Source organism: Castor canadensis, chromosome 9, assembly GCF_047511655.1.
Source record: "Castor canadensis chromosome 9, mCasCan1.hap1v2, whole genome shotgun sequence".
NCBI classification, from domain to species: Eukaryota; Metazoa; Chordata; class Mammalia; order Rodentia; family Castoridae; genus Castor; species Castor canadensis.
In genome coordinates this window covers 41,167,496-41,190,484 of record NC_133394.1, presented here as the reverse complement: position 1 = coordinate 41,190,484, position 22,989 = coordinate 41,167,496, and the positions used below count along the sequence as shown (strand labels likewise).

At 38.0% G+C, this 22,989-nt stretch overlaps 1 protein-coding gene and 1 long non-coding RNA gene across 10 annotated transcripts in view; one reads left to right on the top strand and one right to left on the bottom strand.

The window, feature by feature from the left end:
* Positions 1-22,989, top strand: part of LOC109684303 (uncharacterized) — a 191,680-nt gene that overhangs the window by 81,754 nt on the left and 86,937 nt on the right. The window lies entirely within an intron of this gene.
* The window catches only part of Sgms2 (sphingomyelin synthase 2), a 77,818-nt gene that overhangs the window by 14,432 nt on the left and 40,397 nt on the right, over positions 1-22,989 (bottom strand). For 3 of the 5 annotated variants that reach the window (XM_020160621.2, XM_074041511.1, XM_074041508.1), the window contains exons 2-3: positions 4,346-5,042; positions 115-232 (exon numbers count right to left, since the gene is read on the bottom strand). In XM_020160621.2, the coding sequence (XP_020016210.1) occupies positions 115-232; positions 4,346-4,800 (573 nt within the window). In that variant the 5' untranslated portion in view covers positions 4,801-5,042. Of the gene's footprint in view, positions 1-114; positions 233-4,345; positions 5,043-7,308; positions 7,423-16,535; positions 16,631-22,989 lie in introns of those variants that run through there. The other 2 variants (XM_074041509.1, XM_074041512.1) reach the window with 2 other exon arrangements.

Here is a 22,989-nt window from a genome sequence, read left to right as displayed (position 1 = left end):
GTTCTCAGCTAACCTCTATGAAAGTGCACAGAAGAGTACATGGTAGAGTAGGTAGGTGTCCATGTGTCGATAACTGTTTCATTGATTTCCTCTAAGTGGAACCCAGAGGCTTACCTTTGGAGCACACTGGAAATGCATTCCAGGCACAGGGAGAGTGGTAACATACATCGTAACACAGCGATACATATATAAAGTTCCAATGATAAAAAAGAATCTGCGTCCCACTATTGACCTAAAGGAAAAACAGGCATGGGGTAAATGAACTTACCAGTTATAGAAAATGATGTCTAACCAACTAAGGAATCATTAGGACAGAATGGCATTCATTAACAACTTGAGATTTACAGAGTTTGAAGGCTTACTTGTGAGTTGCCCATCCTTCAGTTCCATGGCGAGACTGCTCCCTGGTTTGCAGAAATGAAGATTCACACACAGAAATACATCTAGGTGGTTTGGGGCCCAAAAGGACAAAGTGTGTGGGGTGAGGAGGAGCTAAAGTAGACTAAAAATCTAGACAATCCCTTCTAAAAATGTTACTCTTAGCCAGAGAATTCAGTGAAGCTCTCTATATTTTCAGTCAACTCGCTGATTAATAAAACCCTCCGGAGAACATACCAAAGTTGCAAGTGAGCCACAGTCACAGAGGAATACACTAATGAACCAGGTGATATTACCTAATTAGACACATAGGGAGATGTGACAACCCATTAAACCCAAGTTATATAAGCAAGGTTTATTTGGGGACCATTCAAAGGAATTTTAACAACTTGGGCATGAACTAATTTCTCTAATGAAACAGGTGTTCAGAGAATGCCATTTTGAGCTTGTTAAATGTGTCCTGCTGTACTTCAGGGCATTCCAGAGTGAAGCTGCAAATAGATTGATTTCATCTTTATTATTCAATCTTTATTTTAAAAGGCAAGGGGAAATGGGAATGCAGGGGTTTTGCTGTTATTCCTTTTGTGAACAAGATTTCATTCCCATATTCACTGCAGCACTATTCACCATAACCAAAAGATGGAAACCTCAGTATCTATCAGTTAATGAATGGGTACAGAATGTGTGGCATATATGCCAACAGAATACTATTCAGCCACAAAAAGAATGCAATCCTGTTAATCGCATACGTGGATGGATGAAAGAAGCCAGGCATATAGAGACAAGAACCACGTGATTTTACTCCTTTGTGGAATCTAAAAAGTTGATCTCATAGTAGCTGGGGATAGAATGGTAGTTACCAGAGGCTGAGGGGAGCACAGGGGAGAGAGGCAGGGGGAAAAGCTGGCCAATGTGTACTAAATTATAGTTAGGAGTAAGAAGTTCTGGTGAGCTACTTCCCTGCATGGGAAAGCTCTTTATTTCAAAAGAGCTAGAAGAAAGGATTTTTGAATATTTCAACCATAAAGAAATGACAAGTGAGGAGATAGCAATATTTAACCTGATTTAAATATTAGACAACGTATACTCATATCAAAACATCCCTTGGTACTCCATTAATGTGTCCAGTTTTTTTGTGTTTTTATGTGTCAGTTAAAGATAAATTTAAAAAAACAGGCTGAGAAATAAAAGGCAAAAAAGAAAACAAAAAGCAAATTAAAAAATCCCAAGTCCCTTTTCGCTTTATAGTTTTTGTGGTGATAGCTATCTTGACTAATGTTAGGTCCCCCATCTTCTTTACCCTAGTCTCCAGCCCCCATGGTACCTAAATGGACAGCAAGGGCCTAAGCATCCTCAAAAAAACAAAACAAAACAAAAAAAACCTCATAGGCCACTTTTGATTGTTAGGATGGTTTGTAAGCTGGGGCTCTGAGGGTGGGAAAATGAGTGGGGATCCTTAAACCCCTAGGATTGCTAGTTGTCATTTCTCTAGAACATAAAATGTATTATTCCAGGTCTCCCACTCTTGGAGTCCGCACACTTTCCAATCGAACACTGATCAAAGACTTCTAGAAAAGCAAGCAGTTTGAGGCATGGGGCACATTTTAAATTCTCTCCAAGACTGTGGTTCTGACATGGACCAAGGTCTCAGTCAGGTAACTGTTGGGACTTCTGATTTAAAGCATTATGTACAAATACATATTTTAGCTGCCTGTCACCAATAAGCTATTTTAAGAAGATTCCAGGCTAAAAAAAAATATTCTGGGCTAAAAAAAAAAAAATAGAAAGGAACACCAGCTAGAATGGTAGCTGAAAGTATCCCTTTATTCCAAGGCTTGCTTTCATAGCTCTGCCTTTTTTAGTACAGAAAAAGAACAAGTAGTCAACAGTGCTGAATCTCTCCCTTTGGTTAAGTGAAAGCAAATCAGCCTTTGATTCACCCCCAGGCCCCACAGGACTGCTGTTTTGATTGAGCTCCATGCTGTTAGACAAGGTCAAGTAATAAGTAGAAATTATTATGAGTCAATTATATTCATTCCAGCACTCTGAGTTCATCTGCACTCAGAACAAAAACTTAACTTAGGTAAAATGTACCCTCTGCAGCCTTATTTAGAAAAAGAACCACTGCTCCTGAGCCCCCCTGTCTCCCCTGCCCCAGTAGCTTTGAAAGGTGTTTTTAAAAAGAGAGACAGCAAGTAGAAGTTCTCATTTGGCTGGATATTCAAAGCAGGTTATAAGAATTATTCCCACAGTTACTAATTTCTAAGGTCCAACTCTACCTCAAAAGCAAAAGAGCAAACTAGTGTAATTTGTGGCTGAAACTGTGGATATCACTAATGCATGATTCAGGCATGTGACCATGACATGGTGAAATCTAATGTGGTAACAGAGAAGTGTTAATAACATCTAGATGGTGATTCAAATAAACTAAGGTAAAGACACTACTCCAGGAGGGAGTCCAGCTACTTACCAGACTCTGGACAATTTCTCTTTTCACATACCTATGAATAAAACTCTGCTGTTTTATTAAAGGAGAAACCAAGCATCTGTGACTAAGCAGGTTCAGTGTCAATTCCAGACACCAAAAAGAAAAACACTAAGGTTCAACAAGTATAATCTTTGCTTTTATTTGTTTGATTTAGCAGTACTGGGGTTTGAACTCAGGACCTTGCACCTGCAAGGCAGGAGCTCCATCACGTGAGCTACTCCACCAGCCCTTATTCTTTGCTTTTAGAATAAACCATAACTAATGCTTGCAGAAGTAGTTTGCTTCTAAGTAAAAGGCAGTTGATTGCTCTGTGTTTCATTTAAGCATATTTAGGAATCATTTTAAGACAGTTATATTAAGGAAAATGATTAGGAATTACTTCAGTTTGTAGAATAAGTTTTCAAAACTGTAGAGTCACAATTGGGAAAGTCTTTGGCAAGGACTGGTTGAATTCCTCTAATCATGAAACAACCACATACAACATGAACTCTGTTCTAAAATGATCTTGTAGCATTAATACTGGAATCTTATTTGACTTTGAATTTGTAAGATATATCAACTAAGTTAGCATTCATTCTATTTTTTAAAGTCTAAGATTATGGGTAGTATTTTGATTAAACACTTATTTTAGGAATTTAATTACCAGAATCCTAGTAGAAAGCAAACATGAGTGATGAGAAGGGAGATTTGAAGGTTCTTCATTTTTCTGAACTAGAAGTCAAGATTCACAGAGAGGCCAAAACAACCACTTCAGAATTGTGTCCAATTTTTAAGTATTTTAAAAGCAAAAAGACCTGCTTTACTACTCCCTGATTTCCTAGTATTCCAAAATGGGTGGGAAGTAGAGTGACTGAACTCAGTGAACCATGGACTCCCTTGTGGTGGTGCCGAGAGAAAAAAAGGCAAGTTTACTTCAGAAATCTAAAACCCACAACATAGAGACCCAATTCTAAATTCAGTTTCTTCAAAAAAAACATTGGTGATTGAATGGCCAGTAGGAAAATGACACTAAACAATAACTCCCCAAAACTTGAGAACTTTTGAAGACTGGCAAACCTCAAAGTAGGCTATTGATGATAGACCAATTTAGTCATCTCATTATGAGTAAGGGAGAAAAAAGTTTCCCAGTCTGCTCCTCTCCCCACCTGTCAAGAGCCTGAAATAACACAAGTATGAAGAAGTACATGTTATTCCTTTCCAAGCCTCTTGATTTATTGTCAAATACCACAGCACCAAGTTACTGGAAAACAGACACTGTACCTTAAATGCATCAACTCTGAGTCACCCACCGCAGGACTGCTGTACACCTGCCACTTTCATATCTAGTGCTCCATGCACACTGAATTTAGTTGGTATGGTAGATTTACTGTTTTCTTTCATCAAACATTAGGAAAGAAAGACTGAGAAAAGTAATTTCAGTTACAATGACATCTACTCTCTTAACAACCAACCAACAGCAAACCCAAAACACACACTTACTTGTATCTCAGAAACAGCCACTGGGTGATCCATAATCCAACCAATATAATTCCATTTATTTCTGATACAGAAAATGCCCATTTCACCCGATCAATGTAATCAAAAAACTTGTCTGGGAGTGGAGGGCTGAGCTCTTTGGGAGGGACCCTCTCGTGCACGACTGTGATCATGACAGTTGTCAAGACGAGGTTGAAGAGTGCATACACGAAGGCAATGCCCGTTTTCCACCACTCCAGGGGAAACTTGTTCCTGGAGTCCGTGGGCATAGCAATTTGGATGTAGTCTGGGTACTTTTTGGTGCCCTTCCGAAGCCCGTTGGATAAGCTCTTAGGTTTACTGTTGCCATTTTTGTTTTCTTCTTCAACAGGCTCAGCAGGTCTTGTGTAAGTGTTTGTAGGATCATTGGTCTGATTTTCCAAATGTTCCTCAAGTTTTGCTGTCTCTATGGTATCCATTGTCCCCCAGTCTTCAGATCAAAAAGGAGATGTTAAAGTTGTTGCTCTCTGTGGAAACTTGACTTTTATAAATCCTTGTATTTCCAAGATCAACATGGACTCGTAGAATTTTGTTTCCTAACACTAAATGCAGACAGTAGCCATCTAGTTATTGTTTCTCCCATCAGCTATCTGCTGTACATCCACTGCTTTCACGAAAGGAAGCAAATTCTCCTTCCCCACAAAAGATGCTACTATTCCACCTAAAAAACAAAACAAAACTAGGTTCAGACACTATACTGATCCAATTATCAGCCATCCAAAACAAAAACATTCTCAAGATAAGGAAACAAATACCAAAGCCATCTGCTTTATAAAGCTATCATCAGAATATAGTTAATGCTGCTGAGATGGAATTTATTTTAAAAATATTGAATTGTCTAATCTTGGAATTCTTGTCTCTTTTTGAGCTGAGGTCGTTATAAATAGGAACATTTTTGCAATCAATTCCCTTTAAATTTCTTTACATAAAAGCCTGGACCTAGCATTGCAAGCACTTCATCAGACACTGTTACGTGTTGCTAACCATGAAGTCACAATAAGCTAGAACCTACCCAGAGATCACATAACTCCTTCCTGAGACTAGATCTTTTCTATGAAATTTAAAGAAGGGATTAAAAACACTGGTGAGTTACTTATGTGCACTGACGTATTATTTCTCTTTGCGTTTGTCAAAATAGTCTACTTTCTAATTTCCTTATTTTAAAAAAAATGTAGCTCTTTTGTGACCACTTACAAACAGATTCCAGAGCATCACACTCAAGGTATTTAAAACAGTACTGCCTCAGTTTATGCTTTTATATCCGGCAATGTATACTATGCACAAAGAAAGCCTACAGCCTCTAAAATGCCAGTCAAAAGACACACAAAACCTTAGTTACGTCTCATTTAAGCAACAAGTAGAATTTGTCAAAGAATAAAATAATTTACTACAAACTAGTAACTAACAATGTTTTGATGCAACATCACAATTTCTACCAAACAACAGAAACTGACACTGGTGAACCCGTGTGGGGCACTTACCCACTGGGACACTAGGAAAGGGTATCTTTGGTTTAAGCTCCACAGGCTCCAAGGAGTAAAGACTTCTTTCCCACACAGAGTGCCACTCTTATACTTGCTAGCAACACAGCCTAGCTGTTCTCAATTTAGGAAAGCAGTATTTTAGTCATACACCGCAACCCAGGCACCTGAAGAGGTTTTTAAACCTTGTAATTAGACCCCACCCTAAGTACACTGCACAACTTTAGCATAATCCTTCAAGTTTTAAAACCCTCCCGTTTAGGGTAATTTCAGGAAAAATTAAGAAGGAGAAAAACTCATCATAGTGACAGCTAAACCTTTATTTAATGAAAGAAAAAGCTGAAATGGTTCAGTTAAGATGTACAGGCAATAATCACAACTATGGGTGGCAAACAGACCAAGAACAAGTGGGTTTTCTTTGTGCATCTAAATGTCCCAATGCTGAGGGATATGTGGGGGAAATTAAAAAAACAAAACCCAAAACACCTAAACATTCAGCCAAAGAGCTTACAGACTAACTGAAGAGCAGACTAGACTGTTGAAAGCTGAATAGAACATTGAGACTGGGGAAAGGAAGACCAGGGATGAACAGATCACAAGATAAAAGTGGAGGTTTAGTTGTGATGTATCCTGCTCTCCTCACAACAGGAATCCACATGTCCACAGCAGGAGCTAGGTTGGCCTGGAAGAGAAGTGGAAGGACAAGTGGCCTGAGGGGTTACTAACGTCCAACATCTTGCCTTCCTCTGTCCCCACAACCCCCTAGCTATTGATATACTGAAGCAGGATGAGAAAGTCCAGGGTCCCTCAGCCTGACAGATCCTCTCTGCAGTGCCCCAGCACAACAGTTTTAGGAAGAGAAGTGTAGTGAAGAGCTGCCTCGATAATCACTCCAGAAGCAAACCTTCAACGCCATGGACTTCTAAGGGAGCTGCCCAAGCACCAACCCAGCCGTTTCCCATCTTCCCCCTTCCAACTTTAGCCTAGTAGGCTGTAGTATCTTGCCAAACCATCATTTGAATTCCCTTCAATATCCCACATGGACTCCTAGCCTGCTGTTCCTGTGTGACAGACTCTTGTGTTTTGAAGCCCTCTTCACCAGTGGACAGAGATGAACTGTGTAAGGGAGCTACCTAGTTCTAGAACATAGAATGTAGAACTGAAGAAAATCCAATTAGTTACTGTTTTTTTTAAGAGGAAGTACTCAGGCTCCTATCTCAGGGGACAACCATGAGGATGACTGAAATAATTAATCATGAAGAGCTTCTGCCCCTGGGAAGAACGGCACCCTGTGAGTACAGGGCCTGTTTATTGTCATTAGTGGTAGCATTGACCTTTTCTTGGGATTTCATTAACAAGACTAAAGATACACAGCACATTCATCTTGTGTCAACCAACCTTGGGACTCAATGTTTGTCATCAAGATGAGGATTACAACATACTCACTCCTAGGTCATCCTTTCCTAGCAGTGCGTGGGAAAGTGACAAAGGCTGCAGTAATGACTTTGGATGGATGGCAGTTGTATTAGTTCATTTGTTTAGGTTACCATGCCAGAGCACACAGCACCTGCCAAGCTTCCCAAGTCTTCCCACGTTGCAAAATACTACAAGTTAACCTAGATAATATAAAAAATAAATTCAAGATCTCTTGAGAAAGCAAAAGCAAAACCTTGAAATTTTTAATACATTGATACTGTTTTCTTAGCATATTTTTAGAACTAAGTAGGATATGTTCAAGAAATGTAAGGATGGTTTAAAATTTAGAAGTGACTATAGCAAAATCTATCACAAACATGTCAAAAGAAAGGATATGATTATCTTGAACAAAATCAAAGGGGCCTTTGATAAAATTCAACATCCACTTGATTTTGTGGGGAAAAAGTAATCATTAGTAGGAATAGAAGTCTGTATAGCTACTTTCATCATCAATATCACAGTTTTAAAGTATATTATGTGCTCTGACATCCAGTGGAAAAAGTCCCCCACTGCCACTTGCTTCCCTTTTCAGTCCTAAATGAACTTCAGAAATTTTTATCAAGTTACAAACAAAAACAAAAAACTTACACCTCACTAGGTTTCTGTTTTACTTCTTATTGTTTTAGCCAATAAACATTGACCATAAAAAGAAAACAGGCAATTGAAAAGCACAAAAGAAATTATATATATATATACATATATATATTCAATCAGCTGTCTATCTGAAACATACAAAATTCAGTTGGAAGGTACAGTTGTGTTTTCAAGTTAAACCCATACAACAGCTTCAGAATAGAAACAGCAATAATCAGTTAAAAAGCCTAATAAAAATATGGTCACACACCTGATCATTGGTTATTGAGATAGCTACTATACCAAAGATAAAAATGGCCTCAAATCCTAGAAAATAAAGTTCAGATCTTCCATGAAGAAAGCTATAAAATCAACACAGAAAGAGATAAAAGAAAACACAGAGTTATAACATTCACAGGAGAGAAGCTGAGATATCACATCATGACAGGCTTAATGTCACTGAGGGTACATTGTGGCCTTTACGAAAGTTCTTACAATATGTCAAATATATCACACTTGAATTCACCCATGCATCATTTTCCTTTATCCACTCTCCCCCATTCCTGGAATATTTCAACAGGTCTCATTTTTCCATTTACATACATGTGTACACAGTAATTGCACTGTATTCATCCTCACAGGCCCTTTCACCACATCCTCCCCCTCCCACTGGTACCAATCCTTCAGAAAGGAACTGTTCTGCCCTCCTGTTCTCCAGTTTGTACAAGAAAAGGAAATGACATTTTTATTTGTTTAAGATAGCTATTCAGGGAATTTCTTTGTGACATTTCCATGTATATATGTATTATAAACCAAATTGGTTCTTCTCCTCTATTTTTCTCCTTTCTACCTTCACTTTCTTATGGTGATTTCAGCAGGTTTAAAAATTTTATATTCATTCTTATATAGAGAATACATCAACCATATTCACCTTCTTAACTTCCTTCTTTTACCCTCCCTCTCTTGTGTGTGACCTCCCCTTAGCATAACCTGTTTTTCATAATATTGCTTGTATTTGTATGAGGTCTATATTCCACATTTGAAGAAAACATGTGGCCTTTGGACATCTGAACCTGGCTAACTTCACTTACGATGGTGTTCTCCAGTTCCATCCACTTACCTGCAAATGACAAAATTTCATTCTTTGTGGCTGAGTAAAATTCCATTGTGTATAAATAGACACATTTTTTAATCCATATGTCAGTAGTGGGGCAGCTTGGCTGCTTCCATAGCTTGGCTATTGTGAATAATGCTGCAATAAACATGGATGCACATGTGCCTTTGTTGTAACCTAACTTACATTCCTTTGGGTATATCCCAAGGAGGGGGATTGCTGGATCATAAGGCAGTTCCATTTTTAGTGTTTTGAGGAGCCTCCATACTGTTTTCCATAGTGGTTCTATGATTGTTTTAATAGTTACTTACAAGAGAATATTTGGAATTAGCCTAATATCTGAGTTAGGGGATTATTTCAATGAATTATGGTTACTCTAGCTTATGAAATACTACACAGTAATGCAGGATGACATCACTAATTGATGTCTGAAATGCCTCCAAATCCAAAACTTTTCTGCACTGACATGATACTGCACACCTGATGTTTCAGTGTACACAAATTTTACTTCATGCACAAATTAAAACGATTGTATAAGATTACCTTCAGGCTATGTGTATCAGCTATGTATGAAACACAAATGAATTTTGTGTTTAGACTTAGGTCTCACCAAAGGTATCTCATTATGCATACGCAAATATTCCAAAATCTGAAAATACTTCTGGTCTCAAGTTTTTCAAAAAAGGGATCTCTACCTATATAGCAAATATAAAACTGTAAGACAGATACAGAAATACCTTTTTTAAAAGAATATAGTTCCAATTAAGAAGAAACTTTGATTTGAATAGGATATGTAGAATCCTACATAGCAGAGGTTATAGTTTAAAAAAAAAATGGAAAGGAGCCCCAGGCTATCTTGTTACTCAAGTTTACAGGATGAAGTTCAAGTAGGAAAACTCATCACTCATTCCCACAAGTCTCACTCCGCAGCTCCTTGAGGCCGGGTGAGCGTCTGCAGAGGTGACGGAGTCAAGGGCTCAAATGTGCTAGGCAAGTCCCGCTATCATGCATTTGAAGTCTTTAAAATGATAAGATCTAGTAAATGTGTAAGTACAGTTTAAAAATTAAGAGGCCTTATCTAAGTTTATACATGGGTTTTAATGTTTGAAAGAATTTAATCTGTTAAAGATAGAAGCTAACCATTGGTCAAAGGAATTGTACTCTTACAGGTACAAATTGAATTAAGACTCAAATGTCAATATTGAGCTTCAAGGCTTAAGAACCAGCTCTTAGAACTTTATTGAACTGAATATCAGTTGAAACAAACAGCTGATGAGTTTCTTAGCAGACACAAAATCAAGATGTAGAATAAAATAGCCATAAAATAACACTTCCTAGCAAGTGTACTGTATTTGTGTATTATCTAATTGTTGCTCATAACAATCCTAGGAAATATTGTTGGCCCAATTTTAAAGAAATTAAATTAAGAGAAAATTGCCCAAGGCTATAGATAGGAAATGATAGCTAGCCAAGAATCTGACCTCAGGAATCACTGTTTTGTTTTGGTTTTTTTGTGGTGGCACTGGGGTTTGAACTCAGGACCTTGCGCTTGCTAAGCAAGTGCTCTACCACTTGAGCCACACCCCCAGCCCTTTTTGGTTCAGTTACTGTTTAGATGGGGTCTTTGAATTTTTTGCCCAAGCTAGCCTGGTCTGTGATCCTCCTATCTACCTGGGATTGCAGGCCTGTGCCTCTGTACTCAGCTTGTTTTTGACATGGGGCCTCACTAACTTTTTTTTTCTTGACTCAGGCTGGCCTCGAACTGGCATCCTTCTATCTTTGCCTCTCAAGTAGCTAGAATTATAGGTGTCAGCCACTGTGCCCACCTGTTTGTTTTGTTGGGAGACAGGCTCTCACTATGTAACTCAAGCTGGACATGAACTCCCTGTTGGGCATGGGGATGACCTTATAAAATTTCTGAAGTTTCTCTTTGGGGTGGTACAAATGCTCCAAAATTATATGCCAATAATACTTGTAAAATTTGTAAATTTACTAAAAGTCATCTGACTTATCCTCAAACCAATGAATTTTGTAATACCGAGTTACTACAATTCAGTTGCTTAAAAAAAAGAAGATATACCAGACCCAAATAAACTGTTTCTAAGTAACTAGAAAACCAAGGAATATTCCTTTTCCGGGCCCTAATTTCCAGCCTCAGTTATCTCCTTTCAGTATTGTATGTAAGAGTTGAGCACTTCATCAGCAGTAGCTCTGAGATACCATACATTTCTAAGTTTTCTACAGGCCAGACTGGCCAATGAAAAGCAAACTGTTGAATAAAATTTATGTAAACTGTGCTCTAAAAATAAACTTGTCACTGAACAAAGTGAAGTGACAAAAAACAGAAATTCAGAATCTGTTCTGAATTTCAAACAGATTTAATCCAAATTCACTGTGAGTTATGGTGCTGAGGATTGAACCCAGGGCCTCATGTGTACTAGCTACGTGTTCTACTAGTGGGCTACGTCCCTGGTCCTGTGTCCTGTGAGTTAGATTAAAAAGGAAATATAAAAGCCGGTTACTTTAAAGGGCTGGAAAGGATCCTCATCCATAGCAAACATTAGCTGTGCAAATTTGAAAACAAGAAGACCTGAAACTCGGAGTATTTCACAAGAATCGTCTATGGCTGGGAGAGCAGCACATTGAGAGGGTGGAGCAGTGTTCTCCTCTAGCCACCATCGCTACCTTACCTAAGTTAAAGTACCTTCAGTGAGATTTCACTTCCAGAATGTTCCATAGGATGTTTTCAAATATGGTTTCTTGTTGTGGACTACTTCCTGGCTGTTCATCCTTTTATTGATGACTGGAGAATTCTGGTTATCAGATCTGATCCAGGTGTGTTTGGAAAGAGAACAGGGTACCACGGAGTTGTGGGACTGATGCTCTGCCCTCAGAGAGGACTCTTAAGGGGACGCGGGGTCACAGGCAAGGGCAATTTAACAATCCCTGGTACTATGCAGGGCATGTGGTGAAGTGGACAGTGGACAGACAAATAAACAAATGAGTGAATGGATAAATAGGGAAATTAGTCAGGTAGGCAGATTGAACAGATAGGTAAATAGGAAGACAGGCAAATAGAGAGGTCACCCAGGCCCTGCCAAGAGAAGAGGGCTGTAAACTAAGGTCAAAAACTAGAGGATAGCTAAAGCAATCCTTTAACTCTCCATTCAGATATGGTCTAAGTCAGAGATTCTCAAAGTTAAGGGGTGGCATGGGGGACACAGCACACCTTTCAGGAGCTTTGTCCAAGTGTTGGGAAGTGGTGACTTGGGGAGTCTGCAACTCCCTTTCCTGCTCCCCTTTCTGACCCAAGTAGTAGAATGTCTGGAGTGTAGGGACAGGAAAACTCCAGGCAAGGTTTTCCTCCTTTATCCAGGTATTTTCAGTGTTCAGTACAGGAGCTAGAGGGAGCTCAAATGGTGGAGTGCTTGCCTGGAAAGCATGAGGCCCTGGGTTCAATCCCCAGCACAAGGAAGGAAGGAAGAGAGGGAGGGAGGGAGAGAGGTAGCTGTGTGCCATTGGTGCTACAGTGGTAAGCAGAGCTATCTTCCAATAATCTGAACTGTCATTTTATAAATTTTGGATATTTGCTCACTAGAATTGTTCTATGTAACTGGCCTTACATGGCCAAACAAAAGCAGCCAACCCAAGTTTAGTAGAAACACCCTTGGTGCTTCATCAGAAAGGTTAAATCCAACAGCCTAACTGAACAGCAGTATAACTACCTGCTTCTACATTCCCAGCTTTCCCTATATTCCCCCAATGATTTATGTATCTAGAAACAGATTCTCTTAAGCTTTAGTACTTACTACTCTGTGAGAGGAGGCTGAAAAGATTTTCTCTTAAAGTGAGATGTATCTGAAAAGCACTTTTTTAAAATCCCATCTAATATTTTTTCCAGGCATTTAAGTCTAATACCAGTACTAATATTTTCCCCTAAGAATAGAGACTGGTCTAAGGAAGAAAGAAAAGCAGAAGCCAATTCTAACAGCTTAACCTTATACTCCTCCCAAACCACACAGCCCTTTCTAAATGACAGGAGAGGTCTTGATGTAGGTAAGTCAATAGATCACAAAGTCAACAGTATATTCCCTGGTGAGCAATACAATATTTTATTCAATTTGGAAGCATAATTTTATTGCAGGAAAATCAGGATAAATAAAAAGAGAAAGCTCAGTTCCTTTGAAACAATTTCATAATGCTCTACTTTGAAATAGCCCTTTGTCTTACTCCTTTTAGAAATGTACTTATTGATTTCTCCTTCCACTACACAGTGACCAAATAGGGTGCATTTTTAGTCCTATTTCGAAAACACTGCATAGGATAACGCAGGCTACTGAGATGGGTATTTGACAATGACTTCTTGAAGCACAGCTGCAAGAGGAGGTGAGTAGCAACCCTTGCCATAAAAACCCCAAGGATCCAGATAGGAAACCAAACTGTGGTAGGGACTGTGAGTAGATACTGTTACAGAAACATGATATTAAAAGATGGGACTACCTAATTGAAGCATTTCTCCATAAACGCAACCACAATTAAAATTAACATGTGAAAAATCACACACTTATTTATCAGGAGCAGTTAGTTATTCTATGTAAATAAACAAACAATGCAGATATAACATAATCACCTAAATTCCATATAAATAACATATAAAGCACAACTATGAGCATTTATTTGATCAACACTCTCCCTTGGGGCCTTTGCTCTCATCTCTCCTGGCCCATTAAGTCAGTTTTCATTTCATTCTCACACTTTTTTTTTTTATTCATATGTGCATACAATGTTTAGGTCATTTCTCCCCCTTTCCCCCACTCCCTCCTTTACCCCCCTCTCCGCCCCCGCCCTCTCCCTCCACCCCCTCGCTACCCGGCAGAAATTATTTTGCCCTTATCTCTAATTTTGTTGAAGAGAGAGTATAAGCAATAATAGGAAGGAACAAGGGTTTTTGCTAGTTGAGATAAGGATAGCTATACAGGGAGTTGACTCACATTGATTTCCTGTGCAACACTCTTGAGGTGATATTAGGAACCTAACCCTCGAAATCTACCCTCAGATTGCTATTGAACATAGAAGAAGACATGAAGAACAGAGAATAATTTTTGCAGTGAGTGGGGAAACAGAAATAGAGAATGAAACTGAAGAGGCGTGGTCTCATGGCCAGAACTCATTTCCTTCCTTTCTGTTTGGAATGGATGATTTCCCCTGTTCCCAGTACCTTTTCTCTGACAAATCTCAGCAAAGTGTTCCTGTGACTAAATATTTCCCAATTACTAATAACAAGAACTTCCCACAGAATGTCTCATTGGCAAGTTAGCACACAAGCATCTACCCGATTGCCACTCATGGATAAGCAACCCCTTGAAACAAGGCCCATGAAAACATAATTTAAACTGTAATCAAAAAGGAGTATAAAGACTGTCTTGAATTGTTGATAGGATCAAAAATTGGTACAATTCTTTTGTACACATATAATGACCTTCACACATGCTTGTGTCTCTTGAATTAGCAACTGTACTACTGAAAAATTATCTTGGAACAAGTCTTAAGTATAGAAAAAACTGTATCCAAAATTTAGTGCAATATTAAAATGATCTAAATGTTTATAGGTGGAGACTGAATGAAGCATCCATGAAATGCATTCAATTTGTTTTAAAATAGAGCTGTATTCTTATTTTCACTTAAAAAATCTATATATATTCATATATAAGAAAAATCAAATTAACAATTATAATAAAAATAATCAGATAGGAATGCTGGTAGTGTGATTTACCAATTATTTTAATTGCTTTTGTACTTCAGTATTGTGCCCAAATTTTCTGCAATAAAAGTACTCTTATACCTAAATACAAAAGTATTTTTGTGTAGTTTATAAAAATTACATGTAAGATGTTAATGACAAGGAAATTGCAGTATGTTTTGGCAATGCATTTTACATATTTCATAGACATAGAAAAAATCTGAAGAAAATATGCCCTAAATTAATACTGCTTATGAATTTATAGGTGTTTGTTACATATAATTCTGGGTTATGTTTTCTAGTTTACCACATTAATTATTCTTATAATATGAAAACTGTTAATTTTTTAACATAAAAGTATTGGCAATATTCCAAGGGAAAATGCACTTCTGTTTTCTATAAAGGTATTATGTTTTGTACAATTTTAAGTATGTAAAAAACGGCATACAAAAGTGAGAAGACAAATTTGCTAAAATTTTGAGAGTTGTTTTCCAAGAGGTAGGGGTACGAGATGTTTTTCTTCTAATAATTATTTATTAGTATTTTTCTTCCTAATTTCAAAGACAGGTCTTACTCACTTTTTACTTAATCACTTCAGGAATTTATCTTAAAAATACACAGCACAAAAAAGATTGTTTTCTAGCCAGGTGCCGAGGCTCACTCCTATAATCCTTGCTGTTTGGGAAGCTGAGATCTGGATGATCATGGTTGAAGGCCAGCCCAGGCAAAGAGTTCTTGAGAACCCCATCTCCAAAATAATCAGAGCAAAATGGACTGGAGGAGTGTATTAAGTAGTAGAGTACCTGCTTTGCAAGCATGAAACCCAAAGTTCAAATTCCAGTCCTACCAAACAAAAAAAGATTGTTTTCTACATCTATGAATTAGACAACTTTGGCAAATGACATATTTTAAATTTTAGGGAGCAGGAGGGGAAGGGGGCCAATCAGCAGCATTGCTGGCTAGAAGGACCTTTTGTTTTTGAAATTGTGGATAAGTGATTCTGTGGATCTATAAAACTGAAAATCCAGAATCTGTCTATCAAGATGGATCTAGCGGGTGTGGTGGTACACACTTATAATTCCAGCATAAAGGAGGCTGATGCAGGAGGATCAGGAGTTCAAAGCCAGCATAAGCTACAGTAAGCCCTGTCTCCAAAACAAAAACAAACATAAAGATGGCCTTAGTTACATTACAAATCAATAAATACATAGTATAATTATGTTATATATAACAATAAATAAATTACATGGTTATTAGAATGGTGATATTATATGGGACATCTACTTTACTTTTATATTTAATGACACAGAAAATAGCTCAATTAGTTTTTAGTGGGCACCTGCTATGTCCTATACACTGCTCTATGAACTCGACTGACTTAGAGAAGCATACGGTGATTGAAAGCACCATCTCTAACCCCGGACATATGCTAAGCGAGAGTCAGGAAGCTAAAAGATGTAATTCCAAATTTAATCTTATTTCCATGAAATCTAATTTTCAGTGATGAGTCTACATAAATAAAAGTGCTTGGTTATAAATAATCACTTGAAATTGCTTTTCAAAACATATATATGCTATCAGAAACCTATCTTTTTAACAGATTCAAAGAAATTCCACTTCTTTGTTCCCAATGTTTTTTTGTGTTTATTTGCTTCTAAAACACATCTCTGATATAATCAGTAGCAATAAGCACATGGGAGATTGGAAGCCCACTTCCAAAGCTTATACTGGACAAGACCAAGAATGGCATTCTGATTTGTGTGTACGTACATGTTAGAGGTACTCTTGCGAATGGCAAATGTGATTCTAGGTTGATGGGAGTGTCTTTAAAGGAAAAGAGGGAATTCCATCCAACACTCACAGCCCTGAAAATGGAAAAGGCAAAAGCTCATGTCCCAAACTACACTTGTCACGTCCTTCCTCCTCTTTTGTTTCTTCTCTCAGCAAACTGTACCATCAACCATCCACTTCTCCACGTGAATTCAATCCTAGCCATCATCTCAGCTGCACACTCCCTCCCCTTCTCACCTGCCACTCACACCAAGTCCCACCCTTTTCATCTCCCACCTGTCTACTTACCCAACTCTCTCAAGCTTAGGTCAGCTCACAGACAACTCTTCCTTACAGGGGGCAGAGGTGAGTGCAAACACATCCATAACCACAACAAATTAAGTGGACTGAATCCAACCACAAAAAGATACAAAAAATTATTTTTAAAATAAAAGGCTGGCTGGGGATATAGCTCAGTGGTTTAGTGTTTGCCTCGCATGCATGAGGCCCTGAGTTAAATCCCCAGCACCACAAAAACAAAAAAAGCTCATATGGCAGTAGAGGGCTATCAGTCACTACTGGTACTTTAACAAAGTACAAGTGTTAAGAAAACATACTGCAGAGACAGTTCACTCGGAAGACAGAAAGTCACAGACACCCATACACGAGGAGAAACTGACGCTCCCTGGTCCTTGCATTTAATGCGTTGCCAGTCCCTCTCTGGTTTTGGTCCCCACTCATTTCCTCCTTTACTGGCCTCTCTAAAGTCTTTCAATGGCTCCTTATGGCCCAAAAATCTATTGCTTATTTTCACTTAAAAATTTTGTGACAAAAAATTCAAACATATTGAAAACAAAGCACAGAACAGTGAATCCCATGAACTACAAAAACTATCACGGGAAATCTTTTTTTTAATCTAACTTCTACCCTGGATTTTGTTTTGTTTTCTGGAAGCAATCTCAGAAAGCACACAATTTCATCTATAAATATTTCAATATAGCTAAGAGGCAGGCACTTTTTTCTTATTGTTTGCTTTTTAACACAACCCTAATGTCATTTGTTACACCTAACTACAGTTAATATCAATTCCTTAGTAACAATATCCACTTAGGTCAACCTTTCTCTAATTACCTTATTTTTCTAGAGATTGTTTCCTTGATGGTGGTGTGTCCTAACTCCATTACTTCCTGAAATTGTTTATCAGGCCCCACATAATCTGTGTAAGACTGTCTTCCTTTCCAGTCTTAGTTTTTGAGACTTGTTTTTTTTATTTTTCCCTTCCCTAAATCCTGTGTTTCTGGCCATATTTATTTCTGTTCCCCTCATCTGAAGTATTCCTTCTCACAAGGCCTTTACATTCCATGTAATTTTTGGAAGGCTCCACCGACTCCCACTGTGGTCCTCCAACTTACACATGCTGTCACGAACCTCAGGTCTCAGTGTATGGGTCACATCCTCCTAGAGACCCTCCCTGCTCCACCGCTTCGGTCTACATTCCTGGACCTAGAAATGAACAGTCTAATAGAGCACACGTAGCCTGGATAGGTTATGAGACCTAGTATTCCTTCTCCCCAAGTTCCCATTTGAAAACAAATACTAAAATAAAATAAATAAAAACAAATACTGATTTATGGCTTCCCCTTTGTTAGAAACTAACCTTTCTTTCTTGGGCATTATGTCTAACATTTTTATGGTTTGGTTACCACTCTTTAACTTGTGACTTCTGATTTGTATATTCATAAACAATTACCACACAGACCTCTTTAAAATGGTGCTCTATAAATGCAAAACAGTCTTGTGTTCAAAGATTATTTGTTGATACAGGTTGAGTATTCCTTACATGAAATGCTTGTGATGTGAGCAGAGTATTTCAGATTTCTGGTTTTCTTGCTTTCAATTTTGAAATATTTGCATATATGTAATGAGGTGAGTTTGGGATGTGACCTAAGTCTAAATACAAAATTTATTTTTGCTTTATATATACCTTCTACACATAGCCTGAGGTTAATTTATGCAATATTTTAAACAATTTTCTGTGTTTTGACTATGACTTGTCACATGAGGTCAGGTATGGAATTTTTCTACTTCTGGCATCATGTGTGTCAGTGTTCAGAGTTTTAGATTTGATATCATTTTGCATTTGGGATTTTCACATTAGGGATGCTTAACTTACAATAAGAAATCCATGGGGGCTGGTGGAGTGGCTCAGGTGGTAGAGTGCCTGCTTAGCAAACATGAGGCCCTGAGTTCAAACCCTAGTACCACCAAAAAAAAAGAAAGAAATCTATAAAACTACTTAATAAATTTTGATAATTCATATAATATTTAATAACCACAAACTCTTGTAATGTGAAAAATACCTGTGTGTGACAAAGACAGGGACAAAGGGGGTCTCTGGAAAAAGACCCAAACTCTGGCTAGGGGCATGGCTCAAGTGGAGAGGGCTTGCTACAAGGCCCTGAGTTCCAACCTCAGTAGTGCCAAAAAGAAAAGAAAAAGTCAAAAACTCCAAAGTAGGGATCCAGAATCCTGCAGTTTATAGAAGCAGAAAACAATTTCATGTTATGCTTACTTTGCACCAACTTTTAAAAACAAAAATGCACTCAACGACATTCTTGATTTTCAACAGATAATTGTCTAAATAGATAAGATTTTCTCTGCAGATAGTTTCACTGAAGAGCAATGAGAAGCCTGTGTTTGAAGATCAACTGTCAAAAAGAGTTTTTGAGGAAGTGTTGGCTGACCACTCTGTGTGGAATTCCTTATCTAGAGCAAGAAGTTCATGCACGAAGAGCTAGGTAGAAATGCAACATTCCTTAGGCTGATTTATACTAGGAAACCCACTGATTATTGGATTTTTGGCTTTGTTATTTTAAGGAAGTTTGTATTTAGGCAAGCATTTACAAATACTATATAGAAGTAATTTCATCGGCATTGTGTTCATGTAAAGCTAACTGGGATTCATCACTAATATACTATATTCTCTCTACTAAGACTTTCTTTTTCTTTTATGAAATGGGGTTTTGCTATGTTGCCCAAGCTGGCCTCAAACTCCTGGACTCAGGACTCAGCCTCCCAAGTAGTTGGGACTATAGGCATGTACCACTGAGCCTGGCTTGAAAATACTTTTAGTTTAACATCATTGGATTGAAATATTTTTAAACAGGTGCTGTCTGGGGGTTGGTACTAGTGGGACAGGGAAGGACATAAGGAAGGGTGTAGGAGGGTGAATATAGTGGAAGTATTACGTACACATGTATGAAAATGGAACAATGAAACCTGCTGAAACTGCTCTAAGGGAGAGCAAGGGAGAAAAAGGAGAATGATGGAGGGGTGACTGTAACTGAGATACAGTGTAAGAACTTTGGTAAATGTCACAGTGTACCCCCTGTACAACTATAATATGCTAAAAAATAAAATTAAAAACAAACAAAACCTTTTGAATTTGCAAGCTATTAATGACCTATTAATGACTGAAATGTACACAATAGAGACTTAAGAAAAAGAACTACAGCTAATAGCTCTGTAGTACTTAGTACTGTCCACACACTATTCTAAATGACTGACTGAACTCCAGGAGGCAGGGATGGATTACTACCCATGTTTTGGAGGTGAGCACAGAGAGATTAAGCAAGCTGCTAGTAAGTAGCAGAGCCAGCACTCAGTACTTAGGTAGTGCTGGCTCAGCGTGCTGTTGTACCACTCTTGGGAAAAAGTACCTACAAATAAACACATGGGTTCAGGATGAGTTCTTACAGCAAAGAAAAGGCGATAGGATCCCTTGTCCTTGCTCCGCCAGAAGAACCAATGTTGCAGATGAGTAGATTCTCACAGCTAGTTGTCCCCTGCTGCTTCCTCTTGCCATGTAAGAATGTTCCAGAATCAACCGGGAATGCCTTTATGACATTCTCTTTGTAACTGCAGTTCCCAGGTTGGGTCAATTTACCTACCTAACTATTCTTCTTATATTCACTTTGAATAAAGGGGACAGAACACTAGAAAAGCAGAAGTAGACACATGGAGCTGGTTGTGCTAAGAAAGTGAAGGTATGAGCGAAGAGCCACACCTGCAATCCATGCTATGAGCAGCGTTAAGAGGAGAGAAGTATGCTACAAAACATCCTCTCGGAGACCATGGGCCCCCCGTTCAGCTCCAACTTGTGGAGCTCTACTTTTCTATTTTGGAAGACTTAACCAAAATCTCATCTGAACTATGGCTTTCGTGGCTAAAAATGTTTGAAAACTGATAGCATCATGGCAAGGTCATGGGTCAGAAGTCAAAGACCAGCGTCCTTATCTCAATAGGCCAAAAGCAAGCTGTCCTGGGTAGGTAATTGGCAGTCTTGGGTTTCAGTTTTCTCAGTTAGCACAGCTTCATTATTTCACAGATTTCTTAGACTCTTAGCCATCTTTATAGATAAGCAGATAAACAAAATTCTCTAAAAATAAGGGAAAGATAATTTAGTGGTCTCACCAACAACAGATGAAGAAGCTAAACAAACTTCATTTCTCACAGGGAGAAAAGAAGTAGGGTAAAATAGCGTACTAACAACCTGATGCTCAGGTATGGCCTGTTAGTGTTCAGAACACACCATGAGATTGATCCTTTATGGGAGATACTGATATCCTTCAAAGATTAAAAAAAAAAATAGTGTCATCATTTAGCCTGGTGTGGATAGCATGTAAAGTACAGGTTCAAATGGGTTTACTAACAACCAACCAAAGTTCACTCAACAACTATGGCCCCCTAAATTATGTGCTTGCTAGTCTCAGAAGCAAATTAAACACTGCTCAATTTGCATGGTAACATCTTAGAATCCCACATCTGGGTTCTAAGCCTGACTTTGCCACTTGAGGCCTTGGGCCTCAGATTCTTCTCCTTATTTCAAAGAAGGGACAATGTTAAATGATTCTTACACATAATGATCTTCAAATGTAATGCTGGCTTATTACCATTTAAAAACAGAATTTATCTTCTATCTTTATTCTTCTGTAAGCACACAGACTAGGTCATATGAGTAGGGAAATAAAACATGGAAGAATCATCAGTAGGTTCCATTTGCTACTTAGGTATTTGAATGGACAAGAAAGAAATTTTTTTGGAGGCCTGGTATGGAACCTCTTTTCTTGCTAGGACTGAGTCAAATTTAAATAAGATCTCTTTTTTGGATTTTTGTTTTTGTTTTGTTTTTTGGTATTTTTTTAAAGTTGTTTTTTGATCTGGAGTCTTGCCATATAGCTCATGCTAGCCTTGAATTCTCCATCCTCCTGCCTCAGCTTCCTGAGTTCTGGGATTCCAAGTGTGCATCACAATGCCTGGCTCTAGTGAAATTAGATCTTAATGAAGAGTTCTTGATTCAGGTTCATTAGAAAAGAAATAAAGCATTAAAACAAAAGGAAATTTTTTAGGTTGAAGGTAAAAGGTTACATCCTCCAGAACAAGACATGGTTAACTGGAAGTGATAAACAATGGAAAGTAGTTACTGGTTAAGCCCAGAGGTCAACACCAAAAGATAAAAAAGAGTTAAGTATTGCTATCAACTGACCATAATATGGATACAGATAGAAAATTAATAAATTAGTACAAACTATGTTTAAAATAGTTGGTGTTTAAGAAGCCTTCTCTAAAGTATTCAAAATTGGGATGAAAATATTCCAAGTAAACTGAAATCACTCTTGTGTGTGTGTGTGTGTGTGTGTGTGTGTGTGTGTGTGTGAGTGTACACAGTGTGGGGATTAAACTCAAGGCCTTGTGCATGCTAGGCAGGGCTCTGTCACTGAGCTACAGCCCCAGCCCCGAGGTTGCAGAGTCCTCCGTTCCCCTAGCGTTACTGGTTAGAGGCAGATCTCCACAGTACTTGAGGAAGAACAGCCATGTCCGAGAGTTGCAAGTCTAGATTTAATTTTTTGTTCAGGGTAGCAGAGTGTTCCAGTTTTAATACTAGACCCAACTGACACTCCTGAGCCAAATTACTTTGAAGTGCATCTGGCCAAATGTGAGAACTTTGTTAATTAAAATAACACATTCCTTTCTCAAATACTTTTGGAAACAAGTAAATATAAACAAAGTAAGTGAACGCTATCAAAGTTTATTTTAACCATTTTGTTTTTGAAAACAAGTTATGTTTGCTTAGTAATATGAGTAATGATTAATACAGTTTTCCATCAGCTAATATATTCCTGATGAAACACTGAAAATCTAAATTTGTGTAAATGGTAATTAGATGAAAAACTCAAGGTTCTTTATAAAATAAGCTAAATAAATCAGCATATAAAACATGAATTCTACCTTCAGTGCTAAATTCAGTGAAGTACTATGAAAAGGCAGAACACTGAACAGCCCAATGTTGTTATTTTTTCTCTTTTTAGAAATCCTAAATTTACCCTTAAGTCATTGGTCTACTATTTTCTAAATAAAGAAATCTTCACAACATGTTATATATCTTAAATATATA